The sequence below is a fragment of the Salvelinus alpinus genome, chromosome 5 (genome assembly GCF_045679555.1).
Source record: "Salvelinus alpinus chromosome 5, SLU_Salpinus.1, whole genome shotgun sequence".
In the NCBI taxonomy this organism is placed as follows: domain Eukaryota; kingdom Metazoa; phylum Chordata; class Actinopteri; order Salmoniformes; family Salmonidae; genus Salvelinus; species Salvelinus alpinus.
Genome location: NC_092090.1, coordinates 897,060 through 923,375, shown reverse-complemented (window position 1 = coordinate 923,375; position 26,316 = coordinate 897,060). Strand labels below are relative to the sequence as shown.

Here is a 26,316-nt window from a genome sequence, read left to right as displayed (position 1 = left end):
TCAACCCTGGTGTAGAAACAGATTACGCCCTTCAACCCTGGTGTAAAAACAGATTACGCCCTTCAACCCTGGTCTAAAAACAGATTACGCCCTTCAACCCTGGTGTAGAAACAGATTACGCCCTTCAACCCTGGTGTAAAAACAGATTACGCCCTTCAACCCTGGTCTAAAAACAGATTACGCCCTTCAACCCTGGTGTAGAAACAGATTACGCCCTTCAACCCTGGTGTAATAACAGATTACGCCCTTCAACCCTGGTGTAGAAACAGATTACGCCCTTCAACCCTGGTGTAGAAACAGATTACGCCCTTCAACCCTGGTGTAAAAACAGATTACGCCCTTCAACCCTGGTGTAGAAACAGATTACGCCCTTCAACCCTGGTGTAGAAACAGATTACGCCCTTCAACCCTGGTGTAGAAACAGATTACGCCCTTCAACCCTGGTGTAGAAACAGATTACGCCCTTCAACCCTGGTGTAGAAACAGATTACGCCCTTCAACCCTGGTGTAGAAACAGATTACGCCCTTCCCTAGAGGCACTGAATGCACCCGTCTGTCAGAGAGATGTGACCTCTGAACTGGAACCTTCCATTTGCAATCTGAGGATTCTGCAGTGACCTACTACTTAACTATCAACTTAAACATTGTTTATTGCCAAAATGTCAGACATTAAAATAAAAGTAATTGATTTCAAATTATACAACATAGTAATCATATTCACAGTTATAACAATGTTATAATGCCACATTACACATGTTATAATAATATTAACTATCTAACAATGTAATAAACATTAGTGAGCCAAATGAATAAAGTGGCAATAGACACAATCCTCATTTAGACATCTTGCTGCTGGTTTTAGAATCCAATGTCACATACTGGCTGTGTCTCAAGATGCATCCTATTCCCTACACAGTGCACTACTTTAGACCAGGGTCCATGGGGAAAATTTGGGATCAGGTAAATGATCATTTTGTTCACCATTCCTCGTGAGTTGTGAGATTCAGACATTCATGGCGGAGTCTCAACACTCGACAGAACCCTGGCGGAGTCTCAACAGAACCCTGGCGGAGTCTCAACACTCGACAGAACCCTGGCGGAGTCTCAACAGAACCCTGGCGGAGTCTCAACACTCGACAGAACCCTGGCGGAGTCTCAACACTCGGCAGAACCCTGGCGGAGTCTCAACACTCGGCAGAACCCTGGCGGAGTCTCAACACTCGGCAGAACCCTGGCGGAGTCTCAACACTCGGCAGAACCCTGGCGGAGTCTCAACACTCGGCAGAACCCAGGCGGAGTCTCAACACTCGGCAGAACCCAGGCGGAGTCTCAACACTCGACAGAACCCAGGCGGAGTCTCAACACTCGACAGAACCCAGGCGGAGTCTCAACACTCGACAGAACCCAGGCGGAGTCTCAACACTCGGCAGAACCCTGGCGGAGTCTCAACACTCGGCAGAACCCTGGTGGAGTCTCAACACTCGGCAGAACCCAGGCGGAGTCTCAACACTCGACAGAACCCAGGCGGAGTCTCAACACTCGACAGAACCCTGGCGGAGTATCAACACTCGACAGAACCCTGGCGGAGTATCAACACTCGGCAGAACCCTGGCGGAGTCTCAACACTCGACAGAACTCTGGCGGAGTCTCAACTTCAGACACAGCCATGGAGATAGAGTACTGCTGCCCCCTATCCCAGTCTCTCAGTCAGTCTAGCCAGGACAGAGTCTGCTGCCCCCTATCCCAGTCTCTCAGTCAGTCTAGCCAGGACAGAGTCTGCTGCCCCCTATCCCAGTCTCTCAGTCAGTCTAGCCAGGACAGAGTCTGCTGCCCCCTATCCCAGTCTCTCAGTCAGTCTAGCCAGGACAGAGTCTGCTGCCCCCTATCCCAGTCTCTCAGTCAGTCTAGCCAGGACAGAGTCTGCTGCCCCCTATCCCAGTCTCTCAGTCCATCTACCCAGGACAGAGAGTTCTGCTGCCCCCTATCCCAGTCTCTCAGTCCCTCTAGCCAGGACAGAGAGTTCTGCTGCCCCCTATCCCAGTCTCTCAGTCCCTCTAGCCAGGACAGAGAGTCTGCTGCATGGACCTACAGCCAGGATAGGCAAGTCTGGTCCTGTAGGGCCGAAACACTTCTGTTATGAGCTGAGCTTCAGTTCCTTTGGTTTTCAGCTAATGAACCACAGCGTTGCTTTGAATCACATTCAAACTGAATGGAAACAAAGTTAGTTTTAAATCCTTCAAAAACATTCAGGTTACCAGGCCTTTTCAGAAGTTAACCTTTTTTGCAAACAAAAAAAACAGTTTACCCTCAAAGAACAATTTTCTAAAGTTTCAAAACTTGTGAGACGTCTGAGAGACTGATGTGTCTTCAGGAAAAGAAACTCTCAATAACTAATGTGACTATTATCTTCTCAAAGTCCTCAGGGCTGGAGTGGGGGACCGTACACCTACCAGGTTTATAACTACTATCTTCTCAAAGTCCTCAGGGCTGGAGTGGGGACCATACACCTACCAGGTTAATAACTATTATCTTCTCTAAGTCCTCAGGGCTGGAGTGGGGGGGGACCATACACCTACCAGGTTTATAACTATTATCTTCTCTAAGTCCTCAGGGCTGGAGTGGGGGACCATACACCTACCAGTAATACGTATTTAGAACAGGGTTATAACTCATCTTAAAGTCCTCAGGGCTGGAGTGGGGGGGGGACATACACCTACCAGGTTTATAACTATTATCTTCTCTAAGTCCTCAGGGCTGGAGTGGGGGACCATACACCTACCAGTAATACGTATTTAGAACAGGGTTATAACTCATCTTAAAGTCCTCAGGGCTGGAGTGGGGGGGGGACATACACCTACCAGGTTTATAACTATTATCTTCTCTAAGTCCTCAGGGCTGGAGTGGGGGACCATACACCTACCAGTAATACGTATTTAGAACAGGGTTATAACTCATCTTAAAGTCCTCAGGGCTGGAGTGGGGGGGGGGACATACACCTACCAGGTTTATAACTACTATCTTCTCTAAGTCCTCAGGGCTGGAGTGGGGGACCATACACCTACCAGGTTTATAACTATTATCTTCTCTAAGTCCTCAGGGCTGGAGTGGGGGACCATACACCTACCAGGTTAATAACTATTATCTTCTCTAAGTCCTCAGGGCTGGAGTGGGGACCATACACCTACCAGGTTAATAACTACTATCTTCTCTAAGTCCTCAGGGCTGGAGTGGGGACCATACACCTACCAGGTTTATAACTATTATCTTCTCTAAGTCCTCAGGGCTGGAGTGGGGGACCATACACCTACCAGGTTTATAACTATTATCTTCTCTAAGTCCTCAGGGCTGGAGTGGGGGACCATACACCTACCAGGTTAATAACTATTATCTTCTCTAAGTCCTCAGGGCTGGAGTGGGGACCATACACCTACCAGGTTAATAACTACTATCTTCTCTAAGTCCTCAGGGCTGGAGTGGGGGACCATACACCTACCAGGTTTATAACTATTATCTTCTCTAAGTCCTCAGGGCTGGAGTGGGGGACCATACACCTACCAGGTTAATAACTATTATCTTCTCTAAGTCCTCAGGGCTGGAGTGGGGACCATACACCTACCAGGTTTATAACTATTATCTTCTCTAAGTCCTCAGGGCTGGAGTGGGGGACCATACACCTACCAGTAATACATATTTAGAACAGGTTAATAACTATTATCATGCAATACGGCCTAAGTGACATTCTTCAAACACTTTTTGTCATCCAGTAAAAATCCATAGAAATGATCAGAATAGATTCTCCTCTACAAAGACAGAAACACTGGGCACTTCATGTTATTGTGTCTGTCAGGTGAACGGTTGGCTGGTGAGCAGCTAGTTCACACCAGTAACATACCGACACGGTCTGAGTTGTTGCTGGAACAAACTGAAAGCAGAAACAAACCATTGGTAGAATGATGTTGTATTAAGAGATGTTAGTGGTTGGACATAAGTAGATGATATGATGTGGATTATTAATACCAATATTGTCCCTCATTCAATTGGACCATTCATGTCCATTACAGACTGCTGGACTGGTCACTGGCTGGTCCTGAGATGTTCAGGACTTCATGTCCACCAGTCCAGAGGCTATGCATGTCCCCCTGAGATGTTCAGGACTTCATGTCCACCAGTCCAGAGGCTATGCATGTCCCCCTGAGATGTTCAGGACTTCATGTCCACCAGTCCAGAGGCTATGCATGTCCCCCTGAGATGTTCAGGACTTCATGTCCACCAGTCCAGAGGCTATGCATGTCCCCCTGAGATGTTCAGGACTTCATGTCCACCAGTCCAGAGGCTATGCATGTCCCCCTGAGATGTTCAGGACTTCATGTCCACCAGTCCAGAGGCTATGCATGTCCCCCTGAGATGTTCAGGACTTCATGTCCACCAGTCCAGAGGCTATGCATGTCCTCCTGAGAGGTTCAGGACTGGAGGACTCCCACAGTCCTTCATCCATCTTCTGTCATCCTTCATTCATTCATCCAGGAGACCAGAGGTGGAGATGATGACAGAGGTGGAGGCACCATGATGTCATTGCTGCAGATCAAATGTCTGAACACACTGACTGGAACAGCAGTAGGCAACGAAACTCACTGTGGTTCTGGAGACAGAGACAGAGAGACTATTAGAGGGACTGGAATAAAGTAGTGCGAAAGATGCACGTCCTATGAGACCTTCAAGTTTAGGGGTCAGGCGTGGTTAGGGGTTAGGGGTGGTTGGGGGTCAGGGGTGGTTAGGGGTCAGGGGTGGTTAGGGGTCAGGGGTGGTTAGGGGTTAGGGGTGGTTGGGGGTCAGGGGTGGTTGGGGGTCAGGGGTGGTTAGGGGTCAGGGGTGGTTAGGGGTCAGGGGTGGTTAGGGGTCAGGGTTAGCTACCTGCGGTGTACCCCAGCCAGGGCGGTCTCTCTGAGGGGGAACAGTTTGGGGTAGATGATGGTAAACATGGGCTGACTGCAGCGGTGACAATGTCCCAGGGGGCATTGGAGCAGTTCCAGAAGGCTTCTGGGTAACAGGAAGGGCGGCAGCAGACTCCGCTCTGAGAGACCGACAGGGAGAGAGAGAGAGGAATGAAGAGAGAGAGAGAGGAATGAAGAGAGAGAGGAATGGAGAGAGAGAGAGAGAGAGGAATGAAGAGGAATATATTGACTGATATTCCTCTATTTCTCCATTAAGGTTCTCTTTAACCACTTGGGATAGAGAGGGAGTTGTAAAGGTCACATCATTATGACCAGGGGTCACACCATTCTCTTTAACCACCTGGGATAGAGAGGGAGTTGTAAAGGTCACATCATTATGACCAGGGGTCACACCATTCTCTTTAACCACCTGGGATAGAGAGGGAGTTGTAAAGGTCACATCATTATGACCAGGGGTCACACCATTCTCTTTAACCACCTGGGATAGAGGGAGTTTAAAGGTCACATCATTATTACTTCTTTGCTCGCTTTGAGGCAACACTGAATCATGCATGAGAGCACAAGCTGTTCCGGATGACCGTGTGATCACGCTCTCTGTATCCGATGTGAGTATCGTTTCAGAGTGTGATGTATCATTTCAGAGTGTAATGTATCATTTCAGAGTGTAATGTATCATTTCAGAGTGTAATGTATCATTTCAGAGTGTAATGTATCATTTCAGAGTGTAATGTATCAGTTCAGAGTGTAATGTATCAGTTCAGAGTGTAATGTATCAGTTCAGAGTGTAATGTATCATTTCAGTGGGTAATGTATCATTTCAGTGGGTAATGTATCATTTCAGAGTGTAATGTATCATTTCAGAGAGTAATGTATCATTTCAGTGTGTAATGTATCATTTCAGTGTGTAATGTATCATTTCAGAGTGTAATGTATCATTTCAGCGTGTAATGTATCATTTCAGCGTGTAATGTATCATTTCAGCGTGTAATGTATCATTTCAGCGGGTAATGTATCATTTCAGCGGGTAATGTATCATTTCAGCGTGTAATGTATCATTTCAGCGTGTAATGTATCATTTCAGCGTGTAATGTATCATTTCAGCGTGTAATGTATCATTTCAGCGTGTAATGTATCATTTCAGCGTGTAATGTATCATTTCAGCGTGTAATGTATCATTTCAGAGTGTAATGTATCATTTCAGAGAGTAATGTATCATTTCAGAGAGTAATGTATCATTTCAGAGTGTAATGTATCATTTCAGAGTGTAATGTATCATTTCAGTGTGTAATGTATCATTTCAGTGTGTAATGTATCATTTCAGTGGGTAATGTATCATTTCAGTGGGTAATGTATCATTTCAGTGGGTAATGTATCATTTCAGTGTGTGATGTGTATCATTTCAGTGGGTAATGTATCATTTCAGCGGGTAATGTATCATTTCAGCGTGTAATGTATCATTTCAGTGTGTAATGTATCATTTCAGTGTGTAATGTATCATTTCAGTGTGTAATGTATCATTTCAGTGTGTAATGTATCATTTCAGTGGGTAATGTATCATTTCAGTGGGTAATGTATCATTTCAGTGGGTAATGTATCATTTCAGTGGGTAATGTATCATTTCAGTGTGTGATGTGTATCATTTCAGTGTGTAATGTATCATTTCAGTGGGTAATGTATCATTTCAGTGGGTAATGTATCATTTCAGCGTGTAATGTATGATCACTTCAATGTCTTCACATTCTATATTATCCCAGAGCTGATGATCACTTCAATGTCTCCATATTCTATATTATCCCAGAGCTGATGATCACTTCAATGTCTCCATATTCTATATTATCCCAGAGCTGATGATCACTTCAATGTCTCCATATTCTATATTATCCCAGAGCTGATGATCACTTCAATGTCTTCACATTCTATATTATCCCAGAGCTGATGATCACTTCAATGTCTCCATATTCTATATTATCCCAGAGCTGATGATCACTTCAATGTCTTCACATTCTATATTATCCCAGAGCTGAATATCACTTCAATGTCTTCACATTCTATATTATAGAATGCCTCAAATGTTCCGTAGCTGAATTAGGCGTTCCACCAGGCTCGGTGCTAAGACCCCTATTATTATTCTCCCATCTGTACAGCATCTCTATGGGGTGATGAATTACAGGACACTTCATGTCTCTATGGGGTGATGAATTAAAGGACACTTCATGTCTCTATGGGGTGATGAATTACAGGACACTTCATGTCTCTATGGGGTGATGAATTACAGGACACTTCATGTCTCTATGGGGTGATGAATTAAAGGACACTTCATGTCACTATGGTGTGATGAATTACAGGACACTTCATGTCACTATGGGGTGATGAATTAAAGGACACTTCATGTCTCTATGGGGTGATGAATTACAGGACACTTCATGTCTCTATGGTGTGATGAATTACAGGACACTTCATGTCTCTATGGGGTGATGAATTAAAGGACACTTCATGTCTCTATGGTGTGATGAATTAAAGGACACTTCATGTCTCTATGGGGTGATGAATTAAAGGACACTTCATGTCTCTATGGGGTGATGAATTACAGGACACTTCATGTCTCTATGGTGTGATGAATTAAAGGACACTTCATGTCTCTATGGGGTGATGAATTAAAGGACACTTCATGTCTCTATGGGGTGATGAATTACAGGACACTTCATGTCTCTATGGGGTGATGAATTACAGGACACTTCATGTCTCTATGGGGTGATGAATTACAGGACACTTCATGTCTCTATGGGGTGATGAATTACAGGACACTTCATGTCTCTATGGGGTGATGAATTAAAGGACACTTCATGTCTCTATGGTGTGATGAATTAAAGGACACTTCATGTCTCTATGGGGTGATGAATTACAGGACACTTCATGTCTCTATGGTGTGATGAATTACAGGACACGTCATGTCTCTATGGGGTGATGAATTACAGGACACGTCATGTCTCTATGGTGTGATGAATTACAGGACACGTCATGTCTCTATGGGGTGATGAATTACAGGACACGTCATGTCTCTATGATGTGATGAATTACAGGACACTTCATGTCTCTATGGGGTGATGATTTAAAGGACACTTCATGTCTCTATGGGGTGATGAATTACAGGACACTTCATGTCTCTATGGGGTGATGAATTACAGGACACTTCATGTCTCTATGGGGTGATGAATTACAGGACACTTCATGTCTCTATGGTGTGATGAATTAAAGGACACTTCATGTCTCTATGGTGTGATGAATTACAGGACACTTCATGTCTCTATGGGGTGATGAATTACAGGACACTTCATGTCTCTATGGTGTGATGAATTAAAGGACACTTCATGTCTCTATGGTGTGATGAATTACAGGACACTTCATGTCTCTATGGGGTTGATGAATTACAGGACACTTCATGTCTCTATGGGGTGATGAATTACAGGACACTTCATGTCTCTATGGTGTGATGAATTAAAGGACACTTCATGTCTCTATGGTGTGATGAATTAAAGGACACTTCATGTCTCTATGGTGTGATGAATTAAAGGACACTTCATGTCTCTATGGTGTGATGAATTAAAGGACACTTCATGTCTCTATGGTGTGATGAATTAAAGGACACTTCATGTCTCTATGGGGTGATAAAATAAAGGACACTTCATGTCTCTATGGGGTGATGAATTACAGGACACTTCATGTCTCTATGGGGTGATGATTTAAAGGACACGTCATGTCTCTATGGGGTGATGAATTACAGGACACTTCATGTCTCTATGGTGTGATGAATTACAGGACACTTCATGTCTCTATGGTGTGATGAATTACAGGACACTTCATGTCTCTATGGTGTGATGAATTACAGGACACTTCATGTCTCTAAGGTGTGATGAATTACAGGACACTTCATGTCTCTATGGGGTGATGAATTAAAGGACACGTCATGTCTCTATGGTGTGATGAATTACAGGACACTTCATGTCTCTATGGTGTGATGAATTAAAGGACACTTCATGTCTCTATGGTGTGATGAATTAAAGGACACTTCATGTCTCTATGGGGTGATGAATTAAAGGACACTTCATGTCTCTATGGGGTGATGAATTAAAGGACACTTCATGTCTCTATGGGGTGATGAATTAAAGGACACTTCATGTCTCTATGGGGTGATGAATTATAGGACACTTCATGTCTCTATGATGTGATGAATTACAGGACACTTCATGTCTCTACGGGGTGATGAATTAAAGGACACTTCATGTCTCTATGGGGTGATGAATTAAAAGGACACTTCATGTCTCTATGGGGTGATGAATTAAAAGGACACTTCATGTCTCTATGGGGTGATGAATTAAAGGACAATTCATGTCTCTATGGGGTGATGAATTAAAGGGCACTTCACGTCTCTATGGGGTGATGAATTAAAGGACACTTCATGTCTCTATGGGGTGATGAATTACAGGACACTTCATGTCTCTATGGGGTGATGAATTACAGGACACTTCATGTCTCTATGGGGTGATGAATTACAGGACACTTCATGTCTCTATGGGGTGATGAATTACAGGACACTTCATGTCTCTATGGGGTGATGAATTAAAGGACACTTCATGTCTCTATGGTGTGATGAATTAAAGGACACTTCATGTCTCTATGGGGTGATGAATTACAGGACACTTCATGTCTCTATGGTGTGATGAATTACAGGACACGTCATGTCTCTATGGGGTGATGAATTACAGGACACGTCATGTCTCTATGGTGTGATGAATTACAGGACACGTCATGTCTCTATGGGGTGATGAATTACAGGACACGTCATGTCTCTATGATGTGATGAATTACAGGACACTTCATGTCTCTATGGGGTGATGATTTAAAGGACACTTCATGTCTCTATGGGGTGATGAATTACAGGACACTTCATGTCTCTATGGGGTGATGAATTACAGGACACTTCATGTCTCTATGGGGTGATGAATTACAGGACACTTCATGTCTCTATGGTGTGATGAATTAAAGGACACTTCATGTCTCTATGGTGTGATGAATTACAGGACACTTCATGTCTCTATGGGGTGATGAATTACAGGACACTTCATGTCTCTATGGTGTGATGAATTAAAGGACACTTCATGTCTCTATGGTGTGATGAATTACAGGACACTTCATGTCTCTATGGGGTTGATGAATTACAGGACACTTCATGTCTCTATGGGGTGATGAATTACAGGACACTTCATGTCTCTATGGTGTGATGAATTAAAGGACACTTCATGTCTCTATGGTGTGATGAATTAAAGGACACTTCATGTCTCTATGGTGTGATGAATTAAAGGACACTTCATGTCTCTATGGTGTGATGAATTAAAGGACACTTCATGTCTCTATGGTGTGATGAATTAAAGGACACTTCATGTCTCTATGGGGTGATAAAATAAAGGACACTTCATGTCTCTATGGGGTGATGAATTACAGGACACTTCATGTCTCTATGGGGTGATGATTTAAAGGACACGTCATGTCTCTATGGGGTGATGAATTACAGGACACTTCATGTCTCTATGGTGTGATGAATTACAGGACACTTCATGTCTCTATGGTGTGATGAATTACAGGACACTTCATGTCTCTATGGTGTGATGAATTACAGGACACTTCATGTCTCTAAGGTGTGATGAATTACAGGACACTTCATGTCTCTATGGGGTGATGAATTAAAGGACACGTCATGTCTCTATGGTGTGATGAATTACAGGACACTTCATGTCTCTATGGTGTGATGAATTAAAGGACACTTCATGTCTCTATGGTGTGATGAATTAAAGGACACTTCATGTCTCTATGGGGTGATGAATTAAAGGACACTTCATGTCTCTATGGGGTGATGAATTAAAGGACACTTCATGTCTCTATGGGGTGATGAATTAAAGGACACTTCATGTCTCTATGGGGTGATGAATTATAGGACACTTCATGTCTCTATGATGTGATGAATTACAGGACACTTCATGTCTCTACGGGGTGATGAATTAAAGGACACTTCATGTCTCTATGGGGTGATGAATTAAAAGGACACTTCATGTCTCTATGGGGTGATGAATTAAAAGGACACTTCATGTCTCTATGGGGTGATGAATTAAAGGACAATTCATGTCTCTATGGGGTGATGAATTAAAGGGCACTTCACGTCTCTATGGGGTGATGAATTAAAGGACACTTCATGTCTCTATGGTGTGATGAATTACAGGACACTTCATGTCTCTATGGGGTTGATGAATTACAGGACACTTCATGTCTCTATGGGGTGATGAATTACAGGACACTTCATGTCTCTATGGTGTGATGAATTAAAGGACACTTCATGTCTCTATGGTGTGATGAATTAAAGGACACTTCATGTCTCTATGGTGTGATGAATTAAAGGACACTTCATGTCTCTATGGTGTGATGAATTAAAGGACACTTCATGTCTCTATGGTGTGATGAATTAAAGGACACTTCATGTCTCTATGGTGTGATGAATTACAGGACACTTCATGTCTCTATGGTGTGATGAATTACAGGACACTTCAGAACACTACAGAAGACCCAAGAGGATCTGTGTGTGTAGCTGTATCCGTGTGTCTCCTCACCCCTGAGTGGCTGTCGCCGGTACATGCTGTGCAGGGCCCTTATGGCGAGCTCCTCCAAGGGGCCCACTCGCTCCGTCTCTGAGCCTATAGCTTTCACCTCAGCAGGCAGTGGGACAGACACATCTCCCAGAGACAGAGACAGAGGCGCCCGGTCAGACACCTGCCCTGACAGACCACACCTGGAGAGAAACAGACGGACAGGTTAGACAGACCACACATGGAGAGACAGAGAAGAAGACAGACAGGTTAGACAGACCACACCTGGAGAGAGACAGAGAGAGAGAAACAGAGAGAGAGAAACAGAGAGAGAGAAACAGACAGACAGACAGACAGACAGGTTAGACAGACAGACAGACAGACAGGCGTCAATGTCTGAGGCTATAATACATTAATAGACAGATTTATCCAATTAAGAAATAGGTCAGTAAGCAATGAAATGCTGAAGAAATGATACTCATCCACAAAGCTAAAGAAAGGGTTAGGGGCTGTCCTTACCCGCTGCAGCCAATCACCTTGTACAGATATAAGGGTTAGGGGCTGTCCTTACCTGCTGCAGCCAATCACCTTGTACAGATATAAGGGTTAGGGGCTGTCCTTACCCGCTGCAGCCAATCACCTTGTACAGATATAAGGGTTAGGGGCTGTCCTTACCCGCTGCAGCCAATCACCTTGTTGTACAGGTATGAAGGAAGGCCTTTGAGGTGGACGTTGTTGTCAACAAACACAAACTGCAGCTCTCTGGAACGACCCAAATCTGAAACACACAATATTATCAGACAGTCACATCTACCATTATCAGACAGTCACATCTACCATTATCAGACAGGCACATCTACCATTATCAGACAGGCACATCTACCAATATCAGACAGGCACATCTACCATTATCAGACAGGCACATCTACCATTATCAGACAGGCACATCTACCATTATCAGACAGGCACATCTACCATTATCAGACAGGCACATCTACCATTATCAGACAGTCACATCTACCATTATCAGACAGGCACATCTACCATTAACAGACAGGCACATCTACCATTATCAGACAGGCACATCTACCATTATCAGACAGGCACATCTACCATTATCAGACAGTCACATCTACCATCATCAGACAGGCACATCTATCAGACAGGCACATCTACCATTATCAGACAGTCACATCTATCATCATCAGACAAGCACATCTATCAGACAGGCACATCTATCATTATCAGACAGGCACATCTACCATCATCAGACAGGCACATCTACCATTATCAGACAGGCACATCTACCATTATCAGACAGGCACATCTACCATTATCAGACAGGCACATCTACCATTATCAGACAGGCACATCTACCATTATCAGACAGGCACATCTACCATTATAAGACAGTCACATCTACCATTATCAGACAGTCACATCTACCATCATCAGACAGGCACATCAATCAGACAGGCACATCTACCATTATCAGACAGTCACATCTATCATCATCAGACAAGCACATCTATCAGAAAGGCACATCTATCATTATCAGACAGGCACATCTACCATCATTAGACAGGGACATCTACCATTATCAGACAGGCACATCTATCAGACAGGCACATCTACCATTATCAGACAGGCACATCTACCATTATCAGACAGGCACATCTACCATTATCAGACAGGCACATCTACCATTATCAGACAGGCACATCTATCATTATCAGACAGGCACATCTACCATTATCAGACAGGAACATCTATCATTATCAGACAGGCACATCTACCATTATCAGACAGGCACATCTACCATTATCAGACAGGCACATCTATCATTATCAGACAGGCACATCTATCATTATCAGACAGGCACATCTTCCATTATCAGACAGGCACATCTACCATTATCAGACAGGGACATCTACCATTATCAGACAGGCACATCTATCAGACAGGCACATCTACCATTATCAGACAGGCACATCTACCATTACCAGACAGGCACATCTACCATTACCAGACAGGCACATCTACCATTATCAGACAGTCACATCTACCATTATCAGACAGGCACATCTACCATTATCAGACAGGCACATCTACCATTATCAGACAGGCACATCTACCATTATCAGACAGGCACATCTACCATTATCAGACAGGCACATCTACCTTTATCAGACAGGCACATCTACCATCATCAGACAGGCACATCTATCAGACAGGCACATCTACCATTATCAGACAGGCACATCTATCATTATCAGACAGGCACATCTATCATTATCAGACAGGCACATCTACCATTATCAGACAGGAACATCTATCATTATCAGACAGGCACATCTACCATTATCAGACAGGCACATCTACCATTATCAGACAGGCACATCTACCATCATCAGACAGGCACATCTATCATTATCAGACAGGCACATCTACCATTATCAGACAGGCACATCTACCATCATCAGACAGGCACATCTATCATTATCAGACAGGCACATCTTCCATTATCAGACAGGCACATCTTCCATTATCAGACAGGGACATCTACCATTATCAGACAGGCACATCTATCAGACAGGGACATCTACCATTATCAGACAGGCACATCTATCAGACAGGCACATCTACCATTATCAGACAGGCACATCTACCATTATCAGACAGGCACATCTACCATTATCAGACAGGCACATCTACCATTATCAGACAGGCACATCTACCATTATCAGACAGGCACATCTACCATTATCAGACAGGCACATCTACCATTATCAGACAGGCACATCTACCATTATCAGACAGGCACATCTACCATCATCAGACAGGCACATCTATCAGACAGGCACATCTACCATTATCAGACAGGCACATCTATCATTATCAGACAGGCACATCTTCCATTATCAGACAGGCACATCTACCATTATCAGACAGGCACATCTACCATCATCAGACAGGCACATCTACCATCATCAGACAGGCACATCTATCAACAGTCAATGGAGGCCTCTGTAATCCCTGACTGGTCTAACTACTACAGTGGCACATGGTAGGGCCATGGGAGAGCTGCCCTACACCTGATCTAGCACTGGCCCAGTAAAACACACAGCCTCCCTCCCTGGCTGGCTGCCCCTAGGATTCTGATAGAGGTGATACAACATCCAATAGGATTCTGATAGAGGCGATACAACATCCAATAGGATTCTGATAGAGGCGATACAACATCCAATAGGAATGTGGGAATCATATAGGGTCCAATAGGATTCTGATAGAGGTGATACAACAGCCAATAGGATTCTGATAGAGGCGATACAACATTCAATAGGATTCTGATAGAGGCGATACAACATCCAATAGGAATGTGAGAATCATATAGGGTCCAACAGGATTCTGATGAGGTGACACAGGTAGAGAGGTGTGTTGGTTAACAGCCATACTGAGCTGGTTGAGGCTGTGGTGACCTCTGGCCCCATACTAACCTAGGGGTAGAGAGGTGGGTTGGTTAGCAGCCATACTGAGCTGGTTGAGGCTGTGGTGACCTCTGACCCCATACTAACCTAGGGGTAGAGAGGTGGGTTGGTTAGCAGCCATACTGAGCTGGTTGAGGCTGTGGTGACCTCTGACCCCATACTAACCTAGGGGTAGAGAGGTGAGTTGGTTAGCAGCCATACTGAGCTGGTTGAGGCTGTGGTGACCTCTGACCCCATACTAACCTAGGGGTAGAGAGGTGGGTTGGTTAGCAGCCATACTGAGCTGGTTGAGGCTGTGGTGACCTCTGACCCCATACTAACCTAGGGGTAGAGAGGTGAGTTGGTTAGCAGCCATACTGAGCTGGTTGAGGCTGTGGTGACCTCTGACCCCATACTAACCTAGGGGTAGAGAGGTGGGTTGGTTAGCAGCCATACTGAGCTGGTTGAGGCTGTGGTGACCTCTGACCCCATACTAACCTAGGGGTAGAGAGGTGAGTTGGTTAGCAGCCATACTGAGCTGGTTGAGGCTGTGGTGACCTCTGACCCCATACTAACCTAGGGGTAGAGAGGTGTGTTGGTTAACAGCCATACTGAGCTGGTTGAGGCTGTGGTGACCTCTGACCCCATACTAACCTAGGGGTAGAGAGGTGAGTTGGTTAGCAGCCATACTGAGCTGGTTGAGGCTGTGGTGACCTCTGACCCCATACTAACCTAGGGGTAGAGAGGTGAGTTGGTTAGCAGCCATACTGAGCTGGTTGAGGCTGTGGTGACCTCTGACCCCATACTAACCTAGGGGTAGAGAGGTGAGTTGGTTAACAGCCATACTGAGCTGGTTGAGGCTGTGGTGACCTCTGACCCCATACTAACCTAGGGGTAGAGAGGTGAGTTGGTTAGCAGCCATACTGAGCTGGTTGAGGCTGTGGTGACCTCTGACCCCATACTAACCTAGGGGTAGAGAGGTGAGTTGGTTAGCAGCCATACTGAGCTGGTTGAGGCTGTGGTGACCTCTGACCCCATACTAACCTAGGGATAGAGAGGTGAGTTGGTTAGCAGCCATACTGAGCTGGTTGAGGCTGTGGTGACCTCTGACCCCATACTAACCTAGGGGTAGAGAGGTGAGTTGGTTAGCAGCCATACTGAGCTGGTTGAGGCTGTGGTGACCTCTGACCCCATACTAACCTAGGGGTAGAGAGGTGAGTTGGTTAGCAGCCATACTGAGCTGGTTGAGGCTGTGGTGACCTCTGACCCCATACTAACCTAGGGGTAGAGAGGTGTGTTGGTTAACAGCCATACTGAGCTGGTTGAGGCTGTGGTGACCTCTGACCCCATACTAACCTAGGGGTAGAGAGGTGAGTTGGTTAGCAGCCATACTGAGCTGGTTGAGGCTGTGGTGACCTCTGACCCCATACTAACCTAGGGGTAGAGAGGTGAGTTGGTTAGCAGCCATACTGAGCTGGTTGAGGCTGTGGTGACCTCTGACCCCATACTAACCTAGGGGTAGAGAGGTGAGTTGGTTAGCAGCCATACTGAGCTGGTTGAGGCTGTGGTGACCTCTGACCCCATACTAACCTAGGGGTAGAGAGGTGAGTTGGTTAGCAGCCATACTGAGCTGGTTGAGGCTGTGGTGACCTCTGACCCCATACTAACCTAGGGGTAGAGAGGTGAGTTGGTTAGCAGCCATACTGAGCTGGTTGAGGCTGTGGTGACCTCTGACCCCATACTAACCTAGGGGTAGAGAGGTGAGTTGGTTAGCAGCCATACTGAGCTCGTTGAGGCTGTGGTGACCTCTGACCCCATACTAACCTAGGGGTAGAGAGGTGAGTTGGTTAGCAGCCATACTGAGCTGGTTGAGGCTGTGGTGACCTCTGACCCCATACTAACCTAGGGGTAGAGAGGTGAGTTGGTTAGCAGCCATACTGAGCTCGTTGAGGCTGTGGAGCTGGCAGAGCTGTCTGGGGAAGCTGGTCAGGTTGTTCGTGTCAGCAGTGAGACACTGGAGAGACAGACACTGGTGCAGCCGCTCTGGGAGACACACCAACACATTTCTACTGACATCCAGGGTCTCTAGGTCACACAGGGCTCCAATCTCTGTGTGAGAGAGAAGAGAAAAACAAGAGGTCACACAGGCCTCCAATCTCAGATAGGACACAGGGACAGAGAGAGACACAGAGACAGAGAGCGAGACAGGGAGAGAGAGACAGAGAGAGACAGAGAGAGACACAGAGAGAGACACAGAGAGAGACACAGAGATTTCAGCTGGTTGTTGGTCAGTCTTACCTGGAGGCAGGTAATTCAGCTGGTTGTTGGCCAGTCTCAGGTGTCGTAGGGACCTCAGCCTGCCGATCTCTGGGCAGATGACCTGCAGAGCATTGTCACTCAGGTCTAAAGACTGCAGCCTGGACAGGTTACCTATAGCTGAGGACAGGAAAGGTTACCTATAGCTGAGGACAGGACAGGTTACCTATCGCTGAGGACAGGACAGGTTACCTATTGCTGAGGACAGGACAGGTTACCTATCGCTGAAGACAGGACAGACATCTTATAGTATGGTAGTGTAAACATCACCTTTAAGTTAGAACCTCCTCAATGGTAACCGGTTATCAGCTACTCAGAAAACATTATAGTCAGATATTTGGCTTTAATACAACTGTTTGTTTACTGTGTTAGTTCCTTCCAAGGCAGCAGCTACTCTTCCTGGGGTTTATTATGGATCCCCATTAGTTCCTGCCAAGGCAGCAGCTACTCTTCCTGGGGTTTATTATAGATCAAACAATAAACATCACCTTTAAGTTAGAACCTCCTCAATGGTAACCGGTTATCAGCTACTCAGAAAACATTATAGTCAGATATTTGGCTTTAATACAACTGTTTGTTTACTGTGTTAGTTCCTTCCAAGGTAGCAGCTACTCTTCCTGGGGTTTATTATGGATCCCCATTAGTTCCTGCCAAGGCAGCAGCTACTCTTCCTGGGGTTTATTATGGATCCCCATTAGTTCCTGCCAAGGCAGCAGCTACTCTTCCTGGGGTTTATTATGGATCCCCATTAGTTCCTGCCAAGGCAGCAGCTACTCTTCCTGGGGTTTATTATAGATCCCCATTAGTTCCTGCCAAGGCAGCAGCTACTCTTCCTGGGGTTAATTATGGATCCCCATTAGTTCCTGCCAAGGCAGCAGCTACTCTTCCTGGGGTTTATTATGGATCCCCATTAGTTCCTGCCAAAGCAGCAGCTACTCTTCCTGGGGGTTTATTATGGATCCCCATTAGTTCCTGTCAAGGCAGCAGCTACTCTTCCTGGGGTTTGTTATGGATCCCCATTAGTTCCTGTCAAGGCAGCAGCTACTCTTCCTGGGGTTTATTATGGATCCCCATTAGTTCCTGCCAAGGCAGCAGCTACTCTTCCTGGGGTTTATTATGGATCTCAATTAGTTCCTGCCAAGGCAGCAGCTACTCTTCCTGGGGTTTATTATGGATCCCCATTAGTTCCTGCCAAGGCAGCAGCTACTCTTCCTTGGGTTTATTATGGATCCCCATTAGTTCCTGCCAAGGCAGCAGCTACTCTTCCTGGGGTTTATTATGGATCCCCATTAGTTCCTGCCAAGGCAGCAGCTACTCTTCCTGGGGTTTATTATGGATCCCCATTAGTTCCTGCCAAGGCAGCAACTACTCTTCCTGGGGTTTATTAAGGATCCCCATTAGTTCCTGCCAAGGCAGCAGCTACTCTTCCTTGGGTTTATTATGGATACCCATTAGTTCCTGCCAAGGCAGCAGCTACTCTTCCTGGGGTTAATTATGGATCCCCATTAGTTCCTGTCAAGGCAGCAGCTACTCTTCCTGGGGTTTATTATGGATCTCAATTAGTTCCTGCCAAGGCAGCAGCTACTCTTCCTGGGGTTTATTATGGATCCCCATTAGTTCCTGCCAAGGCAGCAGCTACTCTTCCTTGGGTTTATTATGGATCCCCATTAGTTCCTGCCAAGGCAGCAGCTACTCTTCCTGGGGTTTATTAAGGATCCCCATTAGTTCCTGCCAAGGCAGCAGCTACTCTTCCTTGGGTTTATTATGGATCCCCATTAGTTCCTGCAAAGGCAGCAGCTACTTGGTCCAGCAAAATTAAGGCAGTTTATCATTTTTAAACATTAAATTTCACAGCACATTAAGTGTTCCCTTGGACCACTACTCTACTAGCACATATCTACAAAACAAAATCAGTGTGTATGTGTGTGTATAGTGCGTATGTTATAGTGTGTGTTTGTGTGTGTGTGTGTGTGCCTATGTTTGTGTTGCTTCACATTGAACAGCGGGGACTAAGGTGTATTTTTTTTTTTACATGATTCTACTGCTGCATCAGTTACTTGATGTGGAATAGAGTTCCATGTAGTCATGGCTCTGTGTAGTACTTTGTGTAGTACTGCCAAGGTGTTGAATGTAAGTAACTCAGTATAATACACTGCTCAAAAAAATTAAGGGAACACTTAAACAACACAATGTAACTCCAAGTCAATCACACTTCTGTGAAATCAAACTGTCCACTTAGGAAGCAACACTGATTGACAATAAATTTCACATGCTGTTGTTCAAATGGAATAGACAACAGGTGGAAGTTATAGGCAATTAGCAAGACACCCCCAATAAAGGAGTGGTTCTGCAGGTGGTGACCACAGACCACTTCTCAGTTCCTATGCTTCCTGGCTGATGTTTTGGTCACTTTTGAATGCTGGCGGTGCTTTCACTCTAGTGGTAGCATGAGACGGAGTCTACAACCCACACAAGTGGCTCAGGTAGTGCAGCTCATCCAGGATGGCACATCAATGCGAGCTGTGGCAAGAAGGTTTGCTGTGTCTGTCAGCGTAGTGTCCAGAGCATGGAGGCGCTACCAGGAGACAGGCCAGTACATCAGGAGACGTGGAAGAGGCCGTAGGAGGGCAACAACCCAGCAGCAGGACCGCTACCTCCGCCTTTGTGCAAGGAGGAGCACTGCCAGAGCCCTGCAAAATGACCCCCAGCAGGCCACAAATGTGCATGTGTCTGCTCAAACGGTCAGAAACAGACTCCATGAGGGTGTTATGAGGGCCCGACGTCCACAGGTGGGGGTTGTGCTTACAGCCCAACACCGTGCAGGACGTTTGGCATTTGCCAGAGAACACCAAGATTGGCAAATTCGCCACTGGCGCCCTGTGCTCTTCACAGATGAAAGCAGGTTCACACTGAGCACGTGACAGACGTGACAGAGTCTGGAGACGCCGTGGAGAACGTTCTGCTGCCTGCAACATCCTCCAGCATGACCGGTTTGGCGGTGGGTCAGTCATGGTGTGGGGTGGCATTTCTTTGCGGGGCCGCACAGCCCTCCATGTGCTCGCCAGAGGTAGCCTGACTGCCATTAGGTACCGAGATGAGATCCTCAGACCCCTTGTGAGACCATATGCTGGTGCGGTTGGCACTGGGTTCCTCCTAATGCAAGACAATGCTAGACCTCATGTGGCTGGAGTGTGTCAACAGTTCCTGCAAGAGGAAGGCATTGATGCTATGGACTGGCCCGCCCGTTCCCCAGACCTGAATCCAATTGAGCACATCTGGGACATCATGTCTCGCTCCATCCACCAACGCCACGTTGCACCACAGACTGTCCAGGAGTTGGCGGATGCTTTAGTCCAGGTCTGGGAGGAGATCCCTCAGGAGACCATCCGCCACCTCATCAGGAGCATGCCCAGGCGTTGTAGGGAGGTCATACAGGCATGTGGAGGCCACACACACTACTGAGCCTCATTTTTACTTGTTTTAAGGACATTACATCAAAGTTGGATCAGCCTGTAGTGTGGTTTTCCACTTTAAATTTTGAGTGTGACTCCAAATCCAGACCTCCATGGGTTGATAAATTTGATTTCCATTGATAATTTTTGTGTGATTTTGTTGTCAGCACATTCAACTATGTAAAGAAAAAAGTATTTAATAAGAATATTTCATTCATTCAGATCTAGGATGTGTTATTTTAGTGTTCCCTTTATTTTTTTGAGCAGTGTAGTATCAGCCTCTTCTAAATGACTGAAGATCATTCATCACCTTCAGGAACACAGGTTATGTTGTTGGAATGCAGATACCTTGAAGAGACAAAGACCAATGACACTTTAAAAGATTGACAAGCGTCAACAAGTCAAAAGTACCAAACATGTGAAAGACCACAACGGTTGATTACTTTCCCAAAATATAATGTGACTGTAGTGCCATCTAGTGGACGCATTAAAACTGCTGTCCAACAGTTCCTATGTATTCATGCCCCGATGTCTTTCCTACAGTAAGAAAATATGCTTTTCTAATGCTTTTCTATACTTACAGTTCTATTAAGTAGGGGAGCTTCTATACTTACAGCTCTATTAAGTTGGGGAGCTTCTATACTTACAGCTCTATTAAGTAGGGGAGCTTCTATACTTACAGTTCTATTAAGTAGGGGAGCTTCTATACTTACAGCTCTATTAAGTTGGGGAGTTTCTATACTTACAGCTCTATTAAGTAGGGGAGCTTCTATACTTACAGCTCTATTAAGTTGGGGAGCTTCTATACTTACAGCTCTATTAAGTAGGGGAGCTTCTATACTTACAGCTCTATTAAGTAGGGGAGCTTCTATACTTACAGCTCTATTAAGTAGGGGAGCTTCTATACTTACAGCTCTATTAAGTAGGGGAGCTTCTATACTTACAGCTCTATTAAGTAGGGGAGCTTCTATACTTACAGCTCTATTACGTAGGGGAGCTTCTATACTTACAGCTCTATTACGTAGGGGAGCTTCTATACTTACAGCTCTATTAAGTTGGGGAGCTTCTATACTTACAGCTCTATTAAGTTGGGGAGCTTCTATACTTACAGCTCTATTAAGTTGGGGCGCTTCTATACTTACAGCTCTATTAAGTTGGGGCGCTTCTATACTTACAGCTCTATTAAGTTGGGGAGCTTCTATACTTACAGCTCTATTAAGTTGGGGAGCTTCTATACTTACAGCTCTATTAAGTAGGGGAGCTTCTATACTTACAGCTCTATTAAGTAGGGGAGCTTCTATACTTACAGCTCTATTAAGTAGGGGAGCTTCTATACTTACAGCTCTATTAAGTAGGGGAGCTTCTATACTTACAGCTCTATTAAGTAGGGGAGCTTCTATACTTACAGCTCTATTAAGTAGGGGAGTTTCTATACTTACAGCTCTATTAAGTTGGGGAGCTTCTATACTTACAGCTCTATTAAGTAGGGGAGCTTCTATACTTACAGCTCTATTAAGTAGGGGAGCTTCTATACTTACAGCTCTATTAAGTAGGGGAGCTTCTATACTTACAGCTCTATTAAGTTGGGGAGTTTCTATACTTACAGCTCTATTAAGTAGGGGAGTTTCTATACTTACAGCTCTATTAAGTAGGGGAGCTTCTATACTTACAGCTCTATTAAGTAGGGGAGCTTCTATACTTACAGCTCTATTAAGTAGGGGAGCTTCTATACTTACAGCTCTATTAAGTAGGGGAGCTTCTATACTTACAGCTCTATTAAGTAGGGGAGCTTCTATACTTACAGCTCTATTAAGTAGGGGAGCTTCTATACTTACAGCTCTATTAAGTAGGGGAGCTTCTATACTTACAGCTCTATTAAGTAGGGGAGCTTCTATACTTACAGCTCTATTAAGTAAGGGAGCTTCTATACTTACAGCTCTATTAAGTAGGAGAGCTTCTATACTTACAGCTCTATTAAGTAGGAGAGCTTCTATACTTACAGCTCTATTAAGTAGGGGAGCTTCTATACTTACAGGTCTATTACGTTGGGGAGTTTCTATACTTACAGCTCTATTAAGATGGGGAGCTTCTATACTTACAGCTCTATTAAGTTGGGGAGCTTCTATACTTACAGCTCTATTAAGTTGGGGAGCTTCTATACTTACAGCTCTATTAAGTTGGGGCGCTTCTATACTTACAGTTCTATTAAGTTAGGGAGTTTCTATACTTACAGCTCTATTAAGTTAGGGAGCTTCTATACTTACAGCTCTATTAAGTAGGGGAGCTTCTATACTTACAGCTCTATTAAGTAGGGGAGCTTCTATACTTACAGCTCTATTAAGTAGGAGAGCTTCTATACTTACAGCTCTATTAAGTAGGAGAGCTTCTATACTTACAGCTCTATTAAGTAGGGGAGCTTCTATACTTACAGCTCTATTAAGTTGGGGAGCTTCTATACTTACAGCTCTATTAAGTAGGGGAGCTTCTATACTTACAGCTCTATTAAGTAGGGGAGCTTCTATACTTACAGCTCTATTAAGTAGGGGAGCTTCTATACTTACAGCTCTATTAAGTAGGGGAGCTTCTATACTTACAGCTCTATTAAGTAGGGGAGCTTCTATACTTACAGCTCTATTAAGTAGGGGAGCTTCTATACTTACAGCTCTATTAAGTTGGGGAGCTTCTATACTTACAGCTCTATTAAGTAGGGGAGCTTCTATACTTACAGCTCTATTAAGTAGGGGAGCTTCTATACTTACTGCTCTATTAAGTAGGGGAGCTTCTATACTTACAGCTCTATTAAGTAGGGGAGCTTATATACTTACAGCTCTATTAAGTAGGGGAGCTTCTATACTTACAGCTCTATTAAGTAGGGGAGCTTCTATACTTACAGCTCTATTAAGTAGGGGAGCTTCTATACTTACAGCTCTATTAAGTAGGGGAGCTTCTATACTTACAGCTCTATTAAGTTGGGGAGCTTCTATACTTACAGCTCTATTAAGTAGGGGAGCTTCTATACTTACAGCTCTATTAAGTAGGGGAGCTTCTATACTTACAGCTCTATTAAATTGGGGAGTTTCTGTGCTAGATTATCCGGCTGCAGAAAGGAGAGAAAGCATGTTTTTAGAACACAGACCATAATGCAACCGATTATAGAAGACTGACTACATCACTAAGAGCCAGGCTACAGAACGAGAGTTACCACACATAAATACTGGATCTAAACTATCTCTGGTCCAAGGTGTTACGTAACAGCCTGGACCAGAGACCCCACCAGTCCGTACCAGCGTGGTGAGAGAGTTCCTCTTCATATAAAGCCTCTGTAGGAACTGTAGTCCTTCATCCTTCAGCAGATCGACAGGAAAGTTGTTCAGGTTCCTGTAGTTGAGGAACAGGTTGAATAAAGGCCAGAACATTTAACTTAGCGCAGAGTAACATGTCTTAATAAATCACACACCTGTAGTTGAGGAACAGGTTGAATAAAGAACATATAACTTAACACATAGTAACATGTCTTAATAAATCACACACCTGTAGTTGAGGAACAGGTTCTTGTGACGCTCCTGCTTGGCCATGCAGATCGCCTCCTGCAGCTCAGACGCCATGGCAACAAAGAAGCACCGTCACTTCCTGTACCTTTCCTGGTCTTCTATCTAAACCACGGCGACACCTTAGAGAGGAGAATTAACAGGAACACAACAGAGATGTTCCCATAATCAGACTGGGACCGTGATGCATTGGCAAAATATAACACCTACATGTGCAATAGTTAGATACAGTAAAACAATGTTTTATTCATAAATCAGACATACAGCTTGGTTGAATGTACAATACATACCGTAGGAAAGATGCTATCTAGCTAGCTAGTAACGTTAGTTCTACCAGCAGTATCTTCGGTCCTACTGTACTGTAACTTGCGAGCTAACGTTAGCATAACAGTAACGTTAACGTTGCTATATGACATGCAGAGCAAGCGAACGTTAGTTCTACCAGCAGTATCTTCGGTGCTACTGTACTGTAACTTGCGAGCTAACGTTAGCATAACAGTAACGTTAACGTTGCTATATGACATGCAGAGCAAGCGAACGTTAGTTCTACCAGCAGTATCTTCGGTGCTACTGTACTGTAACTTGCGAGCTAACGTTAGCATAACAGTAACGTTAACGTTGCTATATGACATGCAGAGCAAGCGAACGTTAGTTCTACCAGCAGTATCTTCGGTGCTACTGTACTGTAACTTGCGAGCTAACGTTAGCATAACAGTAACGTTAACGTTGCTATATGACATGCAGAGCAAGCGAACGTTAGTTCTACCAGCAGTATCTTCGGTGCTACTGTACTGTAACTTGCGAGCTAACGTTAGCATAACAGTAACGTTAACGTTGCTATATGACATGCAGAGCAAGCGAACGTTAGTTGCGAGCACTTGTGTCTTCCTTGGCAATGTGCAAAACAAACAGTTAACTTATGTAAGTAGCTAGCTAGCGCTGTACGGCCAATTAAAACCAACATTATCAAACGTTTCAAAACAGCAGCTAGCTTCTTTGAGAGCACATCTCCAAGTGAACTGCTTATTCATGTGAAACTGTTAGCTTAGCTACTTCCTTTACCTTATCCTTGCAGAAACAATGTAAAGCCTCATCACGTCCCTGTGGGCACATCTTGATATTTTATCAACAGACGTCAAAAAGTCAACGCCGACGTCATTGACTGGCGCCCGGATGTGACTTGTTTGCCGGTTGTTGTAGTTTTTGAGGCACAGTAACGATTCTAGCTTTAGCGACACGAGGGCGCTCTTCCTCCAGAACCAAATGCACCACACATCAGTATCTCTGAGACGATGTCTGGATCGTCTCAGAACATGTATACAGTAGCATACTGAGTTATGCATATCAGGTACAGCAGGGGCTCCCAAACTATTTCCACTCGGGCCCCCTTCCAGCATCGGGGAACATCCTTTTGCTTACAATATACACTACTGGTCAAAAGTTTTAAAACACCTTTTCAATTCAAGGGTTTTTCTTACTATTTCAAAATTGTAGAATAATAGTTAAAACATCAAAACTATGAAATAACATATATGGAATCATGTAGTAAAAAAAGTTTGAGACAAATCAAAAAGTATTTTATATTTTCTTTTCTTCAAATAGCCAACCTTTGCCTGGATGACAGCTTTGCACACTCTTGGGCATTCTCTCAACAAGCTTCATAAGGTAGTCACCTGGAATGCATTTCAATTAACAGCTGTGCCTTAAGTTATTTTTGGAATTTCTTTCCTTCTTAATGTGTTTGAACCAATCAGTTGTGTTGTGACAAGGTAGGGGTGGTATACAGAAGATAGCCCTATTTGGTAAAAGACCAAGTCCATTATGGCAAGAACAGCTCAAATAAGCAAAGAGAAACAACAGTCCATCATTACTTTTAAGACATGAAGGTCAGTCAATACAGAACATTTCAAGAACTTTGAAAGTGCAGTTGCAAAAACCATCAAGCGCTA

The 26,316-nt window shown here is 44.5% G+C and overlaps 1 protein-coding gene across 9 annotated transcripts; it reads right to left on the bottom strand.

The window, feature by feature from the left end:
* Positions 1–630: 630 nt before the first annotated feature.
* Positions 631–25,558, bottom strand: LOC139575396 (leucine-rich repeat-containing protein 28-like). Of its 9 annotated transcripts, none has more exons than XR_011674941.1 (12): positions 25,430–25,558; positions 24,351–24,489; positions 24,104–24,197; positions 23,876–23,916; positions 21,130–21,167; positions 17,350–17,487; positions 16,954–17,160; positions 12,260–12,362; positions 11,609–11,787; positions 4,912–5,071; positions 4,271–4,639; positions 631–4,081 (listed from the first exon to the last, which is right to left on the bottom strand). XR_011674941.1 is itself a non-coding variant. In XM_071400315.1 (11 exons), the coding sequence occupies exons 2-11, from the start codon at positions 24,422–24,424 to the stop codon at positions 4,570–4,572; spliced, it is 1,104 nt and encodes a 367-aa protein (XP_071256416.1). In that variant the 5' UTR covers positions 24,425–24,489; positions 25,430–25,558; the 3' UTR covers positions 631–4,569. The 9 variants fall into 9 exon arrangements, 5 of the variants coding, with proteins under 5 accessions (XP_071256416.1, XP_071256420.1, XP_071256418.1 ...); XR_011674942.1 differs by having other exon boundaries at positions 17,350–17,481; XR_011674940.1 differs by having other exon boundaries at positions 631–2,634; positions 2,714–4,639; positions 24,104–24,214; positions 24,368–24,489.
* Between the last annotated feature and the right edge of the window lie 758 nt (positions 25,559–26,316).

Excerpts from the sequence above, each read along its gene's own strand:
- LOC139575396 (XM_071400315.1), bottom strand. The coding sequence starts at position 24,424 with ATGGCGTCTGAGCTGCAGGAGGCGATCTGCATGGCCAAGCAGGAGCGT. Across the intron at positions 24,215-24,367 it reads AGCAGGAGCGTCACAAGAAC|CTGTTCCTCAACTACAGGAA; the intron begins CTGTTCCTCAAC and ends CCTTTATTCAAC. Across the intron at positions 4,640-4,911 it reads CTGGCTGGGGTACACCGCAG|AACCACAGTGAGTTTCGTTG; the intron begins GTAGCTAACCCT and ends CTCTGTCTCCAG.